Source organism: Arachis ipaensis, chromosome B8, assembly GCF_059453495.1.
Source record: "Arachis ipaensis isolate K30076 ecotype BB chromosome B8, ASM5945349v1, whole genome shotgun sequence".
Classification (NCBI taxonomy): Eukaryota; Viridiplantae; Streptophyta; class Magnoliopsida; order Fabales; family Fabaceae; genus Arachis; species Arachis ipaensis.
This window is the reverse complement of record NC_142443.1, coordinates 27,131,886-27,151,034: the sequence shown is the minus strand read 5'-3', so window position 1 is coordinate 27,151,034 and position 19,149 is coordinate 27,131,886. Positions and strand designations below refer to the sequence as shown.

At 29.7% G+C, this 19,149-nt stretch overlaps 2 protein-coding genes across 2 annotated transcripts; one reads left to right on the top strand and one right to left on the bottom strand.

Annotated features, from left to right (window-relative positions):
• The first annotated feature begins 9,464 nt into the window (after positions 1–9,464).
• LOC107613935 (putative protein phosphatase 2C 39) lies at positions 9,465–11,826 on the top strand. Its single transcript, XM_016316135.3, has 5 exons — positions 9,465–9,626; positions 10,358–10,606; positions 10,794–11,070; positions 11,231–11,385; positions 11,482–11,826. The coding sequence occupies exons 1-5, from the start codon at positions 9,594–9,596 to the stop codon at positions 11,617–11,619; spliced, it is 852 nt and encodes a 283-aa protein (XP_016171621.1). The 5' UTR covers positions 9,465–9,593; the 3' UTR covers positions 11,620–11,826.
• A 491-nt stretch (positions 11,827–12,317) lies between these two features.
• Positions 12,318–13,839, bottom strand: LOC107611993 (squamosa promoter-binding protein 1). Its single transcript, XM_016313846.3, has 2 exons — positions 13,146–13,839; positions 12,318–12,887 (listed from the first exon to the last, which is right to left on the bottom strand). The coding sequence occupies exons 1-2, from the start codon at positions 13,481–13,483 to the stop codon at positions 12,656–12,658; spliced, it is 570 nt and encodes a 189-aa protein (XP_016169332.1). The 5' UTR covers positions 13,484–13,839; the 3' UTR covers positions 12,318–12,655.
• Between the last annotated feature and the right edge of the window lie 5,310 nt (positions 13,840–19,149).

Genomic DNA, 19,149 nt, shown 5'->3' with positions numbered 1-19,149 from the left:
TTCATTTTTAAAAAGTTTAGAATTTAAAATTTAAAATAAATAAAATTATTTTAAAAAAGTTAACTAATATTAACTAAAAAAAACTTTTTAATTAAATTTTAATGGTTATTCTTTATTTTAACTCTTATACATAATTATTCTAAATATATATATAAAACAAGTCTATTTATACATCATTGTAATTTCAAATTATAAATATATGGATGTTAAATAAAATTTATTTTAATATATTTATATTTCCATCACTAAATTTTTTTTTGGTCCATCATTGTTTGAGGATAACCGAATTAGATCTTAAATATGAAATTTTCATTATATTTAGTAGTATTTTAAATTTTAAGTGTACTATCATTTTTTATTATAAAGGAATAAAGATTCAATGTTACCTGAGTTAAAATCCAGTGTAATTTACTATTTAAGTAAATTTCAACCGAAATCAAGCTCCAAAAAAATATTGTTGTCGTACTCCATAACCATAACTAAAGACAAAAATACTTTAGGATAAACAACCATAATAACTTTATCAAATTTACTTTAATTAACTGACAGAAACATATGATATATCTATTATTATTATTTATTGAATTGATATATCAATACGTACTTTAAAATACTTGCATGCATAAAAAATCTCAAGCTCAAGGTGGTAAATGCATGAAAAAAAAAAAGTCAAATTTTAGTAGATGGTACTACTACAATTTCAGGCGAACTTACTTTGAGAAAAAATATATTAATAGTTTATATATTATGGGAGGTTACAACTCTAAAGATATTGTATAATTTTTTTCTTAGATGTGTTATAAAGGCTAACGTGGTCAAAGTTATTTGTTTTAACTCATTTCTCTATCCTATAACTATTCTTTTAGCAAACAAAGAACTATCTACTCCAGTTGCTAAAGACATTAGAAGATAGTATATTTAGGATTTTGTTATAAAATTGTAAAAATTTATCTAAATCAAATAAGCATAACTGCTTAATCTCATTATTTCACATGGTTAATTCTACACATAATACATAGTAGTTATTTGGGGGTCATTAAATCGATAAAAAAAAATCTTTTTCAATGAAAAATGTTTTTTTTTTAATTTTTTAGTGTGTTTAGCAAATTTCTAATAGTAAAAGTAAAAGTATTAGTAAAATAAAAAAATATCTTTTTTGAGAAGTTACAATTTGCATCTTTTTTTTAAAAGATCTCTTTTTTCTTAAAAAAAAAAAAAGATGTTTTTCACATCATAAATGAACATAAAAGTACTTTTATCCTATTTTACCCAAACATAATTGATAGATAAAAAGATCTTTTTACATGAGATATCTAAATATAAAATCACTTTTACTTTTATAAAAGATCTTAAAAAAATATCATTTAAAAAAAAATCTTTTGCAAGAATGGTGCCCAAACAAGCTCATAATAATAGTGTTAAAATTTAATCAACTTAAAATGATCAATAATTAAAAAAAAAAAAGATAAGTACTATTTTAGTACTTATAATTTGGCATCAAAATCAAAATTATCTTTAACCTTTTTTTTGGTTCAAAATGATTCCCAATATTATATTTAGTATTAAAATCATCCTTTTAATAGATTTATCTTTTATATAAAAAATACACTCTTCCCTCTTTCTCTCATCATCTGTCATCAGAGAGCATCATCCTCAACCATCATCCTCCATCATCTACTTACAACCTCCTTTTCACTACTGCTATCCTTTATATAAAAAATACACTCTTCCCTGTTTCTCTCATCATCTTTCATTAGAGAGCATCATCCTCAACCATCATCCTCCATCATCTACTTACAACCTCCTTTTCACTACTGCTGTTGAAAATAAGTAGTATAACCACAATCTAATTAATCATGTGTCAAATAATTTATATGTATTATTTAATTAAATAGTTAATATAATAAAGTCTTTAATTAAATTTAGAGATTTATCATTGTGATAGTAATCATAACATTGAGAGATAAATCTTTTATAATTTAATCTAAATTGTTCTTGGTAATAGGATTATTAAAAGGACATTAATAATCCGAAAAGATCAATATATATATATATATATATATATATATAAAACCGTTGAACTGACTCATTTTGAGAATTCCTAATAATTATAATTATCGCAAATTTGTCAATAGAATATTCTCAAGATGAACATGGTAATAGAATTTCCTTTAACCTGCGACTGTCATAATAATTAATAATGTATTTATTATACTTTGATTTCGGAACCTAATATCCTAGGGTGCTAGTTGAATGGATATTGGGTATAATTTAAATATTTGTAGAATCAATGATTAGTCAATAAAAAATCTATCAACTTTCGGTAAAGAGTCTGACCTCTATGATTAAAATGACTGAGTTGAATAAAATCTTGGCCAAGAAAAATGAATGAATGAAGAAATAAATTTTTTTAGGTCATTCACAGTTCATTATAATAATAGTAACAAAGGTTAACCAAGAGGTGGAATGATGGAAGAAATTATATTTTGTTCTTCTCAAGTTCTTAGGAAAAATATATTACTTCATAGTATCGGGTTATTAAGGAGTGTTGCTAGACGCCAACCTTGATTAGTAAATTTAGTATGACTAATTTACTACCCGCTTAGTATTTAACTTATGGGGTCACACACTAACGAGTGTTCTGATCTTTGTTAAAGAATTATTTAATTATTATTTTGGTTTGATCAAAATAAATAATTATATTAATTCAAATAGAATATTATTATATTTTTTGATAGCACCAAGAATATAATAATATAGTATTTGAGAATATTAAGTGAGAATTAATTAAGAATAATTAATTATTCTATTTCTAAATTTGAATTCTAAGTTTGGATAAGACCCTAACTGATTCTGTTTCAAATTAAATTGTGATATGATATGATTCATAAGATTTTAATTTGAAATAAGATAAGATAAGATTCAGGTTTGAAATAAGATATGATTTAAATTTGGATTGAGATTCAAATTTAAAATCAATAACAAATCTCATACTATATATATGTATGACAAGAGTAGAGGACACAGACTAACCAACACAAGAGTTTGATTCCTTTATATCTACATATACAAATATATGTGAGCATAAAGAATTTTATGGTGAGCAAAGAGTTACAAAGAAGTGTTTTCAATTTAGATCAAATATCTATTGGTCAAAGAATTGACAGCAAAAGTTGGCATCGATGTGAATACGTATAGTGTCTTCGTACCATAAAAGGAGAAAATTATTTTTAATAGTGTATTCAGGTATTTAGATTTGATTTATATGTTACTAGAATAAAATTTAAGTACAAAATAGATCTTTAATATTATTTTTTTTCTTCTGTTGCGTGTTATGAACACATAGTAATCCTTCAGCTACCGCCATCCTTTTCTCCACCTCCTTCCCAAATAACGGTCGCAAGGTTCGCTTGCAGAGCTTCTTGCTAGTAAGGGGCCTCGCAATAGGAGCAAGCACAAACATCTTCCTCTCCTTTTCCTTATGCTTCGATTTTCTGTTGCGTTGTCACTCCCCCCTCTCCCTCTCCCTCTCTCTCCCATGCAAACACGATGGTGAAAGTGAAGGTAAAAAAGAAAGAACCTCCAAGATTATGGTTAATTAGGGTTTGAGATGACCCACGCGAGAAAGGACGACGGACGTTGGACGACTGGAGATGACGTCACTGTTGGAGACGTTGACGACGTTGCTGCGGTGCTATACGTGAGACGACAGTATGAGTCAGGGAGTGTGACAATGCGTGAGGAGGTGAGTGAGTGACCGTCGTCCAATGTTCCTAATTTGGCAAGTTGAGGTTTGGTTCCTAATTTTCTGAAGTTAGGGTTCAAATATTTTAAATTATTAAGATCTTCAATGATTTCAAATTACGTTCAATGATTTTTGAAGTTAGATTCTTTTTATCTTTTGTTGTTATTGTGGTTGAATTTGAAAGAAAAATTTGTTATTATTGTTGTTATTGAATTTGAAGAATTTAAAGTGTGATATTGTTGGTTATGGTAACTTGTGACCATTGAGATGAAGCATAGAGATGAGGTTGTAGTAACTTGTGACTATTGAGATGAAATATAGAGATGACCACAGTGGTATAAGAGTGGTGATAAAGGGGTATTTATGTTATTTAAAAAATTATTATGTTAAAATGGATGATTTTAATATTAAATATAATGTTAGGAGACCATTTTAAATCAAAAAAACGTTAAGGACGATTTCAATTTCGACCTCAAACTTTAGATACCAAAATAGTACTTATCCCATTAAAAAAATTTAAAATATTACACTGCAGTTAATAAAACCCATCCTTCATGGTTAATAATATTCTTCATTGATATAAAATATCATTGAGAGTTCATGAAAATATCTATTCTATACATATTTTGGTCTTAAAATATTGTTAAAAGGTAGTCGAATAACAAACAACTTTCTGACATATCATTAAATTTCTTATCCTCTTGTATCAATTAAAGAGTGAAGCATACATCAATATAACTAGCATGGAGCATTACTTTTGTATCCTTATATTTTGAAAATTCATACATTTTCTTTAAATATTTAAGAGAAGTCGCTAGTAATAATTTCTAGCATTTAAAGAAATACCGGTTATTTATGAGATAATTACATATAGATATAAAATATTTTTCTAAAAAAGTGGACAACAATAATAGAGTTTTATTATGCATATAGCACTAAATCATAGTAGCTAAAAGTTATTTGAATATATTTTATAGTATCAACAAATTAAACAAAATGGATGCGGAATACATTTTAAGACTTCAAATTTAAAACATTAAATATATGAAATAAAGTTGAATATAAATTTATCATTAATTGTAAGTAGAGGTGTTAAATCCAATCCAATCCAACCAAAAACACTATCCAATCTAAAATAAAAAATCGATCAAAATCATATTAATTTGGATTAGATCGGATTTTATTTTGATAAATTATATAGATTGGGTCAGATTTTATATTCACTCTTTAAAATCGAACTAAACTAATCTAATACAACCGCAAAATATAATTTAATATTACTATTTTATTATTAAATTTAAATTTTAAATTAATATTGAATTTGTTAGATATATTATTATTATTTAGTAAGTATTTTTTTAATATAAAATGAGATTTATTTATTTATTTGTTTACTAACATAAAGTTATTTTTATTTTTAATAATAAATGTTAAAATTTTATTTTTTAAAAAATTGAATAAACCAAAGCAATCCAAATCGCAAAAATTTGAATCGTATTGGATCGAATTTAAAAACTAAAATCAAACATATCTAATCAAAACCGTAACAAATTATATGCTTTAAATTGGATTGATTTTTCTTTTAAAATTGATCCAAATCGCACTACAAAAAGATAATTATTTAATTTAATGTCATGTATTTTTTAGTAATTATTTATTTAAAAGTGATTTTAAGTAATATTATCCAAACAATATTCATTTTATCAAAATTAATTTTGATATAAAATTATCAAACATAAATTATGTTGGTACAAACTCACTTCTACCCAAAATGAATTCTATAAAATCACGTTCATTTAAACTTGTTCTTGCGTGAGTGGCCAACTTCAAGGTATAGCTCGTTTTCCTATGATTGAGCTCGCTTCTCCTTGGACAAGAAGGATGATACATCGGTTTCCTCGAAGAACGGCGGCGGTGGGCACTTGCAAAGGCACTCCAACGCTCAAGTTAGTAAGAGTAAAAGATAAATATGAGTTATTCAGAATGAATAACATACCTTTTTCATGTCAGGATGTATTTATAGAATTGTTCTGCTATAGGCGGTTACTTAGTGGGTCTAATATTGTGGAGCTGTTACTTAGTGGGTCTAATTATGTGATAACTGCTCTTTAGTGAGCTTGTTTAGAGAGATTTGCGAAGAGATTCCCGTGCCCATCTAGGTTGGCACACAGTTATTTGATTTTATAGGATAAGTCTGTTAGGAGAGGAAAACACATACTCTCCACGTGTGTATTTAGTTTTAACCAGATTCCGATTTATAGTTTTACCTGAGCCGAATTATAGCCAACGGACGGATCATAGCCCCCAAGTTTGACATGTGAAAGTTTTCAATTAAACAGGTTGAGCTTCTAACCTATAAATCGGAATTGTGATTATGGCAGCCCCCAAGCTCAACTTGCTAGATTGAAAAGAGAGAAAAATAAAAAAAATTAGTAGTAAAAAAGTTATATTGAAAGATTGTAAACGATCGAACAGATGAAATAGATAAACAAATAAATAAAGATGAATAAAAAAGATTAGAAAGTGAGATAGTTATGGCTATTCAATGAGTGGTAGCCCCCAAACTTAGTCAGTTAGTCAATATTTATTCAAAACCAATTGAATGATAAGAGTTGTTCGATCAATATAATTGTGTGGGATACTTTTCTGCTTGAGAGAACAATTTTTCATGGATGTCATATAGTATTTTATTGACGCGAACTGAAAAGTTCAAAAATATGTATTCGTTGACCGAATCGATTGTATGATCCGAGAATGTAATGATCAATTGTCTTGAGAATTTTTTCAACCTACAGCAACTTATCGACAAATTTCTTGACCAAAGCAATTAATTATTGAATGTTGAATGAATAATAAAGATTTGTAACACAAATAAAATGGATTGAAAGTAAACATGCATAAATTATGGTAAAATAGAAAAATAAATTGAGATAATTGCTAATTGAGTTTGCTTTTTGATTGGTAAAAAATCATTTTTTTCGGATTGATTAATAGCCAATTTTATTTTTGGATTGATTGATTGATTTTGATACATGAAATGATAAAATACATACATAATGCGAAGCAATTCGAATATATAAAGTAGTAGAGCAAATTAGATCATGCATATACATGATTTTACCGAAGTAGAATTGTCAAGACTTATAGGTTCATAAGTTATAACTCTCTGAATTGCTGGAGGAGAAGATGAAATTTGCTCATGAGATATGATTGAGGTCTAAAAAAAAGGAAGTAACAAATAAAAAAAGATGTAGAGCAACATTACAGTGAGACCTTTATTTTTGTAGATTTGAATTAGATAAGTCCCAATTTCATGACACTATGAATGATAATGACAATTTCATCTATCAGAAATGTGACATTAGTCAAATTGGTAAATATCTTTCAGTTTAACCAAGAAGTCTTGGGTTCAAATCCTAAAATAGCAAAAAGTAGTTATGTATTATGCTACTTTGCTAAAAATCAATGAGAAAGTAAAAAGTAGTTATGTATTATGTTACTTTGCTAAAAATCAATGAGACAGTAATCAATGAGAAAGTATCGTTATCATTGTAAGTTGCTTAAATTTTTTATTGTCGGCAACATAAAAGAAAAAAAGAGCAATTCGGCATAATAATAAATATTTTGATTAGAGCAAAGCAATGTAAAATAAAAAATAAAGCGAATACTCATTCACGAGTAATATGTGAAGTTAAATTTGGTTAAAAAACTCGAATATAATTCCAATTAGTTTATTCGGTCCCTTTCTTGTTTCTCTCGTTTTTGCTCCCGTTGGTCTATGAGTCAGAACAACGGCCATTTTCTTTGTCTCCGAGAGTGATGTTCATTGCCACCAGTTCACCATGAGTAGGTGGGGGAACATCATCAGGCATTGACCTACAAAAATAATAACAAAAGGTTATCGTGGGGTTATTTAATTTCAGCCCACGGTGGGCGCCAAATATTCTTGTGTGAGTGGCCGACTTCAAGGTATAGCTCGTTTTCCTGATGATCGGACTCGCTTCTCCTTGGACAAGAAGGATGATACATCGGTTTTCTCGAAGAACGGTGGCGGTGGGCACCTGCAAAGGCACTCCAACGCTCAAGTTAGTAAGAGTAGAAGATAAATATGAGTTATTCAAAATGAATAACGTACCTCTTTCATGTCAGGAATGAATATGTATTTATAGAATTGTTGTGCTACTTACTTAGTGGGTCTAATATTGCGGAGCTGTTATTTAGTGGGTCTAATTATGTGACAACTGCTCTTTAGTAAGCTTGTTTAGAGAGATTTGCGAAGAGATTGCTGTGCCCATCTGAGTTGACACATAGTTATTTGATTTTATTTGATTTTATAGAATAAGTCCGTTAGGAGAGCAAAACATATACTCTCCACGTGTGTATTTAGTTTTAATCAAATTCCGATTTATAGTTTTACCTGAGCTGAATTATAGCTAACGGACGGATCAAAACTCTAGTTTGATAAATACACATTTACAAGTACATGAGTCAACTTTTCAATTAAAAAATATATTTCTTTCCAAACAAATTTGGTTAGAAACATCAGTCAAATTTCAAGTATAAAAATGTGATCACTTAGCTGTCATTTGGCTTAAGAAAATAAATTTACGATATTTTGTTTTTTCAATAATATTATATATATAGAGTTAATAAATTATAACTCAAATAGCAAGTCTCTTTATACTCACTTTAAGAAGTTGCGAATTTGAATCTCTCTGTCTTTGATAAAAAAAATTATATATATAAAAAATTTTTTTGCAATGTAAACCGTGAACTACTCATCTCCAAACAAAATGGACGCCTAATTTCACATGATTTTTTCTCTTAAATATCGTAAAAAAAAAAAAAACATAAGAGCACATCACATACTAAAATATATCTACAATTAAAATAATTTCTAATTTTATCAACACGTTTTTTCTAATAATCATTTTATATAGTGGTTGTTATATGATCGTTGTGCTTGTGTATAATTTAATGGTTTATTTTTAAACAACTTATTTTAGTTTTTTTTGGGTGACTAAACAACTTATTTTAGTTTGAAATTATATATTCAACCCTCATAACACCAATATTATGTTTATTACAGAGGATAATATATAAAAATATATGAAGTATTTTTTCTTTTAAACAAAACATATAAAGTATTGTTACTACAAAATTTTACAAAATAATGATTAAATTCAAAATTTTACTATTTTTAATATTAAAATATAAAAAATAATGAGAAAAATTATATATTCTTTAAAATAGAACAATTACTCCTTGATAATATTATACAATTTATCAAATAAAATATTTACATTATACTTAAAAAATCCAATTTTGTCAAAAAATATACGTTGTTTTAACTATTTATTATAAAACTTCGAACATGATTCCATCTTCAGGAAAGGTGGACCTTTTTTAAAATAAAAATTTGAATAAAAATCATTAAAAAATAAAAATAAATAAGATTAATATAAACATGTATTAACTTTTATAAAAATAAAAGTGATATATGAAAAAATAAAAATTTCTTATCTTTAATTTATTTAATTAATTTTATTTAAGTTGATTGGACATAATAAATTTGATTAATATTGAAGAAATCTAACTTTAATGATATATAATCAGTAGATAGATTTTATTTTACCCCCCCCAAAAAAAAAAAAAACAAAAGAAGGGAAAGAAAGTAAGAAGAGTTAAATAGCAGTTTTATTAGTTAGCAAAACAAACTAAAGTTAGTCACAGTGGTCTTGTCTCTTAAAAACGTGAAGGGAATCTCTAAACACCACTTACTTGTTTTTTGTTTCTTCTTCTACTCTCATCACCACGCACAACACACAACCTTCCTCTCCACTCAGCTATGGCTGCAAGAGAAATCCTCCATAAGATGAAGGTATTCTTCATTCTCACTTGTTTTTATTGGACTTATTGCTTTAATGATTGCATCAGAAAAACAAAAAGGAAACTTTTTTTTCTCTTGCTTTTCTTTTATGGTGAAATTATGCATATAGATCTTTAATTTTTTATGTTAATACTCATCAGCTAGTTCAATTGGATTGCTTCTATTGCTCAATTACTATGAACTCCATTGATTATTCATTTTTTATTTGTGGTTGTCATTGTCCTAACTCATGAATGCACTTATCTCTACAATCATTGACTTTGACTTCTGACAGTGTCATAAATTATTTTTCTGAATTGGGGAAAAGTTCAATCTTTCAACTTGCTTTGATCTGTATACGAAGAAAAAGATAAATTACTAGAATTCATGATTGTAATCTGTAATTGTATCTTTGTTTCTGGTAATCATGAATGTGAATTGTGAAAATACCAGCTTGCTCTTCCTCTTGGCAATTGGCACTGTTTTCTACAGTTTACTTCTCACTTTCTTTACCCTTTTTGTAATCATCTTTTTATCAAAGAACAAAGCATGCTTTACCATCCAGATCCACCTGTTCCTTTACATGGACCTGTGGTTTTTCAAGTAGTTTGCAAAAGCTATTATAAAAGATATTGGATTGCTTTCTTCAATGCACACTATCTGTTTGCTTATTTGTCTTGCCCTTATGAATGTTGCAATTGTGGAATTGCTCCATTCTGACATGAGCATAATATTGCATGCAGGAAAAAGTTGGGCTGCGTTCATCGGAACCTGACTCAGGGAAAGGAAAGAGCAAGATTTCAAGGCGTGTAACTCATGGATTTCACTTAGTAAAGGGAAGATCATACCATGCCATGGAGGATTTTGTTGTTGCTGAATTTAAGCAAGTTGATAGCAATGAACTAGGCTTGTTTGCGATATTCGATGGCCATGCCGGTCACAATGTGCCTAATTACTTGCGGTCTCACTTGTTTGAAAACATCTTAAAAGAGGTAAGGTCGAATCCTTGCCTTTTATGGTTAGTACTAAATCTATGGGTTGGTTTTTGTTTAAGTCAGATTCCCACATCCTCAAGGCCAAATTGGAAAGTAGCATCATAGTGCCAATTCAATTTGAATGAATATGATTGCAATGTGTTACGGAAGTGTAATCATTCCTTTTTGTCTTCATCACATGTAGCCTGACTTCTGGAAAGATCCTGAAAATGCTGTCAGGAGAGCCTATAGTATAACCGATTCTAGCATTTTGGAGAAATCAGGTGAACTGGGTAGAGGGGGTTCAACTGCTGTTACTGCAATATTGATGAATTGTCAGAAGTTAGTCATAGCTAATATTGGTGATTCTCGGGCCGTCTTATGCAAGAAAGGCCTTGCCAAACAACTATCGGAGGATCATGAGCCACACATAGAAAGTGAAGATATAAAAAATAGAGGTGGTTTTGTGTCAAAATTTCCAGGTATGGCATTTTATTAATCTATGATCTTATTAGTGTTGAACTAGGTTGTCCAGTCATGGTTTGTAAGCTCAGGGAGCTTATATTTGTTTCCCTGATCTAATTTTGTTGACCACTCAAATTCATTCCGGTGCTAAGAATGAATCCTTTGTCATCAATTCAGGCGACGTTCCAAGGGTTGATGGCCGGTTGGCAGTATCAAGGGCATTTGGTGACAAAAGTCTGAAGAAACACTTGAGTTCAGAACCACATGTGACAGTGGAGCTTGTACAAGATGATGTAGAATTCCTCATATTAGCAAGTGATGGATTATGGAAGGTTAATTTTGATAAATGAATATCATTCCATGCACATTATGGATCTTCTCATACATGTACACATAGTGTTCAAATATGTTCGTTCATTTCATTCCAGGTAATGACAAATCAAGAAGCAGTTAATACCATCAAAGACATAAAGGATGCTCGGTCTTCGGCGAAACGCCTTACTGAAGAAGCACTTAACAGGAAAAGCACAGATGATATATCCTGCATTGTTGTGAAATTTCAGTGAACAAAAAAGATAATATATGATGTTTCAGAAACTTTCAAGTGTAACATATTTCAATATATGGACAGAGCTTCATCATGTGGTTTCATTGTAAGAAACCACATTTCAGGGTGTGATCTTTTAACTTCCTTGATAAAAACCAACTGTGAGAACCCATTATTTTAAGTAACAATGTGGGACAGATTTAGTTCCTGATTGTGTAAGACCAAACTGCAGCCTAATCTGTTTATATGCAAATAAGTTTGGTTAGTGTCATAATTTTTAAAGATTTGAGAGATATAATTTTGTTTGGAAAAAGAGACAGATACATAATTAAGTAAAATGTTTTTGTCCCAAGACAATTTGACTAACTTTGTGTCTACCCAAAAGTTGGAAACTGTAAGAAAAGAAACAAAGACATAATTCTTTAATCTTGCCTTTCTCTTCATTGTCTCTGTCTCTCTATTTTTTGTTCTAAAACACTTACTAAGCATAGACTTAGAATTTCTTTATAATAACCGCTTTTAAAAATGAAGCTGGGAATGACCCTTCATCAAAGGAATAGAGGTTACAAATATTTTGTGTAGACATTTGATGCCATATTGGGAAAAAATGCATCTTCAAAATGAAACCAAATCAATAAAATAATGTGTTTCCAGTCTCAAACAGAATCAGTATCTAGCACACATTTTATTAGTATAGCATAAACTGAGGTGTGAGAATTTACCCACAAGAAGCAACAGAGATTTTATTCTAATCATGTGGAGTGAAAGTACACCATTCAAAGACTTATATAACAGGATAATTATTATATACTAAGGCACACAAAAACACAATAAAGTAACTGAGTAGGTAAAACAAAGCATAAAGCTGCATGAAAACAAACTAGTTTACATCTCAAATGACACACCCCTTTAGATATTGATAGTTTTCTCTTGATTACATTCTTATTATTCTAACATAGAAAAAAGGGGATTTTTCTTTTTCTTATTATATGCCTTGGAATGCAAGGAACCATAGGGTGACAGAAGAGAGGGAGCCTGCTGAGCACAGATTCACTTCATCTGATATGGAAGGACTTGTAGCCAGAGCTCCCTGAAATGTTCATCTGAGTTCTTCCCCGATCGTCGGTGTTTCTGCAGTGGCTTTCCTTAGGGGGTTGCCCTTTGCCGCCTCGGCCGCTTCCCTCGTTGCAAGGCTCTATGTTGCTCTTCCGGCGTCTCTCGTTGTGTCCGGCCAAGCGCCTGCGGCAGCTTCTTTTGGCTTCATCAAATTCTGCCAGGTCATGGAACCTACACAGACTCATCAGAGATATTTCTACAAGGTAAGACACATGGAACTAGTACTTTGAACTATACCCAACAATAATGATCTTTGTGAAGATTCAATTTCTTAATGTATTAACAAAATCATTTAAGATGCATGTTAATAGTTTCAAGATTTACCTCAGAATTAGTACTATGCTTAGTTTCTAAGTAAACCGCTTAAGGAAAAAAGGAGAAAAACAAAACAATATTCACACCAAGAGAAAAATGCTGTGAATTGAACACCTGCTACATTGCTGGCAAAACCTCTGCCTCATCCCTGCAACCACCACCACAGGTGCCTTGGAATGAAACTCACACACCTTATGGCGGCGGTGGTATCTTTTTGCCTCGGTCAAGTCGGCGCCACACCTCTCAGCCTGGCAGGAAGGTGGAGAAACTCCTCCTGCCCCATTTGATCCTCTTCTCCCACTTCCAACAGCACTTTTCTTCTTCTCTTCTTCTGCAAGGACACCATCACCAACACCACTCTCATCTTCCTCTTCTAACTCCTCTTCTACCTCATCAACTGTGCTATCCTTCCTCATCTTCTCAACTGTTGTTCTCCTCATCCTGGCCTCCATTGTGACAATGACAACAATGAAGAGGAAGAAGAAAATAGCCTTTTTGAACCTCCTCTTTGGGAAGAAATGGGAGTGGAAGAAGAGGAGTGTAGGGGGGTTTATAGGGGGCAAAAAGGTAGACAAGGAAGGTGGAAGCAGTGTGGACCACAACCACCTTTTAAGTTAATTATGTTCTTAATTCTTGTTCTTACTTACAACAAAATTTAGTTACATAAGTACTTATAAATCGCCCATCAGGAACAGCCCGAATATATATTTCGAGTGTTTACCACATGTGCCAACTCTCGTAAGCAATTATCTTGTATTAGTAGTAGAATGGGGGGAACCAATGCAATGCATAGAGAAGGTTTTTGTGTGTAATGAAAAGCTAATAAGAGAAAATTTAAATCTAAATTGTTGGAGTAAGTGGGAAGTGGGGGATGGATTTTGCATGAATGGTTTAGTTTGAAAGAGACAGTTCTCTCAGATGACTCTAGAGCGCGTTCATGGTAAATGCTCAACTATTGGTCCTCAAGGAACTACAAAATGGAAAGAGGAGGATTCTTTCTCTCTTCCTTTTGTTTGTTCTTGTTTGTTGATGTGATTTCTGATACGGAGTTGAACAAGGGACCCCATATCACATGCATAGTGCATAGGACAATCCATGCTTTCAACTACACTATATATATAATTACATCATAAAAATAATAACGGGTATAGTTACACAGAATGCAATACATTCAATACGCTATATGTAAAATATTTTATATAAAAAATATATCTATGACATTTAAGTACGCAGATGAATTGTTACGCGATATACTATTTAATTGGTTATAACTATGATAACAAGTTATGTGGTTTGCTGCAAATATTTCAGCTACATGATGCATTGGAGTAAGTAACAGAATTAAACATTGGATTTAGCTAAGTTTGGTGTCCTTCTGTTTTAGTTAGTTTTAGTCACTTCAATTCAATCAATGAAATAATGCATAACAGCATAAGAGGATAGGTATTGAGCTTTTTATGATAATGAGTCACTAGATTTTTAAATGTAAAGCCTGTAAAGCATTCATAGGATTGGGAGAGGGTAGGGTAGAGAGGGTAGAGAGGGTTGAGAGAGACATGTCATGTTTTCCATGGAAGCCTTAAAGGACTAGCTAGAACGAACAAAAGGAAATTTATTCCTTTAATTGTGCAGTGCCAAACTGTTCCCTTGTTCTTTCCTTAGTCTTCAAAACTTTCTTGCGTTCTAATATATAAATTATGTATCAATAATTTACTCCAAGATCATGATCACACAAACCAAGTAAATGTAAATCCTTTATTTGACAGAATTATTTTTTTTACTAATGTAAAAATACTTCAAACACAATTGGATATGGTATATAGAAGGTTCAGAACTGCCAATAGAGAACTTAGGAAGGTGTAATCATATTAGATTTGATCAAAATAGATCGGTTTGGATCAGATCGAGTTAGAGTTTTTTTTCATGAACCGTATCAAAACTGAACCGTTTAAATACAAGTTAGATCGGTCCGAATAATTACTTAATTAGATACCTGATCAAAATTAAATTTGTAAAAAAATTAAGAAAAAAATTTAAATTGATAAAAATTATATTACCATATTGTTAATTTTTAATATATATATTATATTTTTTTAAATATAATATTTTGAGTAATCGGATAGGGATTTCGTATCCTCAGATCTAATACTCAACCAATTAAAGTTGGATGTAATTACATTTTGAAAAAATATAGATAAACAATGAAAATATTAAACAATGTAAACAATAGATAATTGGATGTTCATTTTACTAGTGTACATATGGTTATTTTAATATTAAAATTTAGAGGGTTAATTATTTAAAGATGTAGTGTGTTTTTATTTGATTGGTGATTATTCATATTGTTCAACAAAGTCATTGTCCCCTTATCATTTTCCTTACATTTTACACCCCTATAGTAATCATATATAGTATCTATAAAAATCGGATCAGATTAGGTTTAATCGGGTAATTGGGTTATTCATACTCGCTTACATCTCTACTTAACCGTAACAAATACTATATTTGTAATATTTTTTTTACAGTCATTTAATTACATTTCATTTTTTTTAATATGATTCTAAGAATCAAAAAGAAAATTAGTTGGTTCAAACGGTTTAACTAGACTAATTCGTTTCAGAATAAAAATGATTGTCAACGAACCGATTAAAATTGATAAATCGGTTAAATTAATTCGACTTTTAATAGTTAACCAGTTTAAAATAATAAAAAATTTTTTTTATATAAACTATATATTTTCTTTACCAACTATATATTTTATCAATAAATATATTATTTTATTATATCTCTAGTTCAATTTTAATTGAACTTTGTTTAATCTTTTAACTATTGAACATCTAATTCCAACAATTTATTAACAATTCGATTTTTGAAAACTTTGCTTTCTAATGACTATTTACATGGCAAATGTTGTTAAAATTACAGTTATATGTAATTAAACTTGTTTATATGGATTGTATTTGATATAATAATAATAAGGAAAAGGGTTAGTTAGTTAGAAATGTAAGAAGAATATGAAAATGGTAAAAGAGATGATGTGATGGGCATGGAAGAAGGGGTAGTAAAACAGTACGAACAATGGCTACACAAGAAGCATGTGGTGCTGACGTGACTTGGCACGCCAATAGCACCATGGCCACCATGGTTTTTCCTTCACAAGAAAGACAGCATGCAAGATGCTATCGTACTCGGTACTTGATGCTAGTTTTTCACCATGGATGATCATCATCATCATGGGCTATGCTATCTACTTCTAACCGCTCATATAGCGGACAAAAACATATGCTCTTCACTTCACCACTTAATCACTGTTTTCAAAGCTTCAGGGATTATTATTCCCCATCTCATTAAAAATATCATCTTCTTTTTTACATTAATTAAAAATATTTATACTACGGAGATGCATACACTACAAGAAATGATTGGAATAACGATTGATTTTAGCATTACTAAATGCCTAAATCAATTTGGTGATCGATATGATTTTTCTAGGATCAGAATAAAATTGATCGCTAAATCAATTGCTATTCTGATAATCTTGATATTCACCATGTTTAGACATGGCTTAATCCATTTTTATTTCATGATGATTAAGAGGCATATTAGCAACTAACGTTATACTAAATTAAAAGGGTTTTATTAAGCAGAATGCTTTACTGAACACAGAAAAGAAAAAAATTTACATAAAAATAGATTTAAACGTACAAAGTACACTTGTTCAAATGATGTCAAATTAATTTAAAATTATGTTGTTTTGGATAAAAATTAGTTATTTTTTTATTTGTTTACACCAAAACCATTTAGATGTTTGTTTTAAAATATCAAATGGATTCTTAAAAAAATTGATAAGTATTTATTTTTAACTTAATATTAATTATTTAGATTATTTTAATACAAAATGTAATATAAAATACACTTTATTAATTAAAACTACTACTCCGATCCCTTACAAAAATTTAATTTATAGAATATATATTGTGTTGTCAATTCACTCCCACCAAATTAGATATCTGCGGATACAAATTGTATTTTTATGGCTAATTTTTTTTGTTATAAAAGTAGAAGTGGTGATATACTTTAATATTGTAATTTTTGGTGTTTTTTAAAATTGTGAAAAATACACAAATCGGAGGGTCCAATTTCATTGCACAGAGAGAGGGGTACAAATCGGACCCAGAGTTTTCTAAAATCGGACCCAAGTTTTCTGCCAAATCGGACCCAGAGTTTTCAGTACCTCTAATCGGACGATCCGATTTCTCTTGGACAACCATCATACGCCAGTAAATCACCAAACACCCCCATAACTCAGGTATACACCATTCCTTTCATCATATTAAAAATAAAAAGTTCTATTTATCAGTTGTACACAACTCTCAATTTAGACTTCTTGTGTTAAAAACCTTTAACCAGTGGGCACTATTTCACTAAATCCTATGAAAAATGATAAAAGCTTAACTTCATTCTATACATCTTATAGTGAAGGTGGATAGCTAACCTTTATTATATTCTCTTAATTAATTGACTAAACTTTATATTAAAAAGTAGGGAAAAAGAAGCTTAAGCTTTTACATTTGCATTAAAAGGAAAATTAAGTCACTTATATCTGCCATAATAATTCGTGTAATATTTTTGTGTTTATGTATGATGAATGTTAATAATATATTATATTATATGGTAGTGAAAAATTACATGGGAAATAAAAAATCAATTTGGCATTGGTACCAATGATGTTTGGCCGTAAATGTGGAATCATTCGTATAATACAGCAAACTGAATATTACGTCTTTTGCCTTCTCTGGCAACGAGAGAATCAGAATGTGTCACACGCTACACAGATCACAATTCACCACAAAAGAAATAAAAAAGAAGAAGAAGAAAAATCTTTAATCTTGTGCCTATCACTCTCATATTGAGTTGGGTTTGGTCCCCCACTCTCTTTCTTTTTTATTCTTCTCTCAGTAATTTTCGTTTGCTGGTCAAGCCATTATGCATGTCAAAACAAAAATTCATAGCTATTTTTTTTTATGAAAATAAAATGAGTATTATAATTTAATACCATAATTTAATACTATAATTTTTGGTATTTTTTTAAAACGCTAGAAAGAACCAAATTGAAGGATTTAATTTCTTTATTTCAATTTTTTTTAATTTTTTTAAAACAGAAAATTTTTACACCTTAGAATTCGAATTCTGCACTTTAACAACTTACAATCCAAAAAAACACCACTACCAAACCCAATATCAAAAATAAAAATCTTTGCTATGACTTTTCGGATCCAACATTATTTATATCTTAACCTAAAATTTTTAAAATTAACTTTGTTCTTCTTAAAATAAAACATTTCAATTTTTTTATGTTCTTATTATCAAGTGTAAAATAAATTTAGAAAAATGATCTTAATTATTACACGATCAAGCTAATAAGGTGAAGAAATAAAAATTAAAAAATGAATTAATTAGTGATGATATATATGTAATATATAATATATCGATTTGAAAAGATGGTTCCTCCTTTTTGTGTTGAAGGACAGTTGTGAGGAATTGTATACGAATGTACAAAAAAGTAAGGAAAATCTTGCATAGTGGTAGATAGATAGATAGAAGAAATTCTTCATTCTTCATTCTTAATTCTTAAATATATTGCATGTCTTTGTAAAAAGAAAGGGATAGATATGATGGTGCATTTAGACAGCTGCGTGCATTGATTGGTTTGATAAGATAAGAGGCATTAAAAGGCATCATTCATTCATTCATTCATCTCATCATATATATTATTCATCACAACAAAGCTAAGTAGTAGCAACATCGAATTTTATGTTTGTTTTGTTGGTCCATCCCAACATTAAAATCAAGGTCTTGTTTTCACGGCACACTCGATCGTTTGAATATATTTTCATCTATGTGCCGCTTTTGCTACAACTTTATACGATGATTTATGGGTAAGAAACAGACAAAGGTATCCGATTCTCTTGTTTTTTCAGATACATACAAGACTATGCACAACCTTCATTATTGACTTTCTTTTTCTCTTTTTTTTATTTTATATTTTAGGGTCAAACTATATCATGTCCTTTAATAATTAAGTGAACCTACGGATTCATGTTGGATTGCTTAACTT

Bases quoted from the DNA above. Each gene is read 5' to 3' on its own strand.
- LOC107613935 (XM_016316135.3), top strand. From the start codon at position 9,594: ATGGCTGCAAGAGAAATCCTCCATAAGATGAAG. The intron at 9,627-10,357 runs GTATTCTTCATT...TATTGCATGCAG, and splicing joins AAATCCTCCATAAGATGAAG to GAAAAAGTTGGGCTGCGTTC. The intron at 11,071-11,230 runs GTATGGCATTTT...TCATCAATTCAG, and splicing joins TTTTGTGTCAAAATTTCCAG to GCGACGTTCCAAGGGTTGAT.
- LOC107611993 (XM_016313846.3), bottom strand. From the start codon at position 13,483: ATGGAGGCCAGGATGAGGAGAACAACAGTTGAGAAGATGAGGAAGGAT. The intron at 12,888-13,145 runs GTGTTCAATTCA...GAGTCTGTGTAG, and splicing joins TTTTGCCAGCAATGTAGCAG to GTTCCATGACCTGGCAGAAT.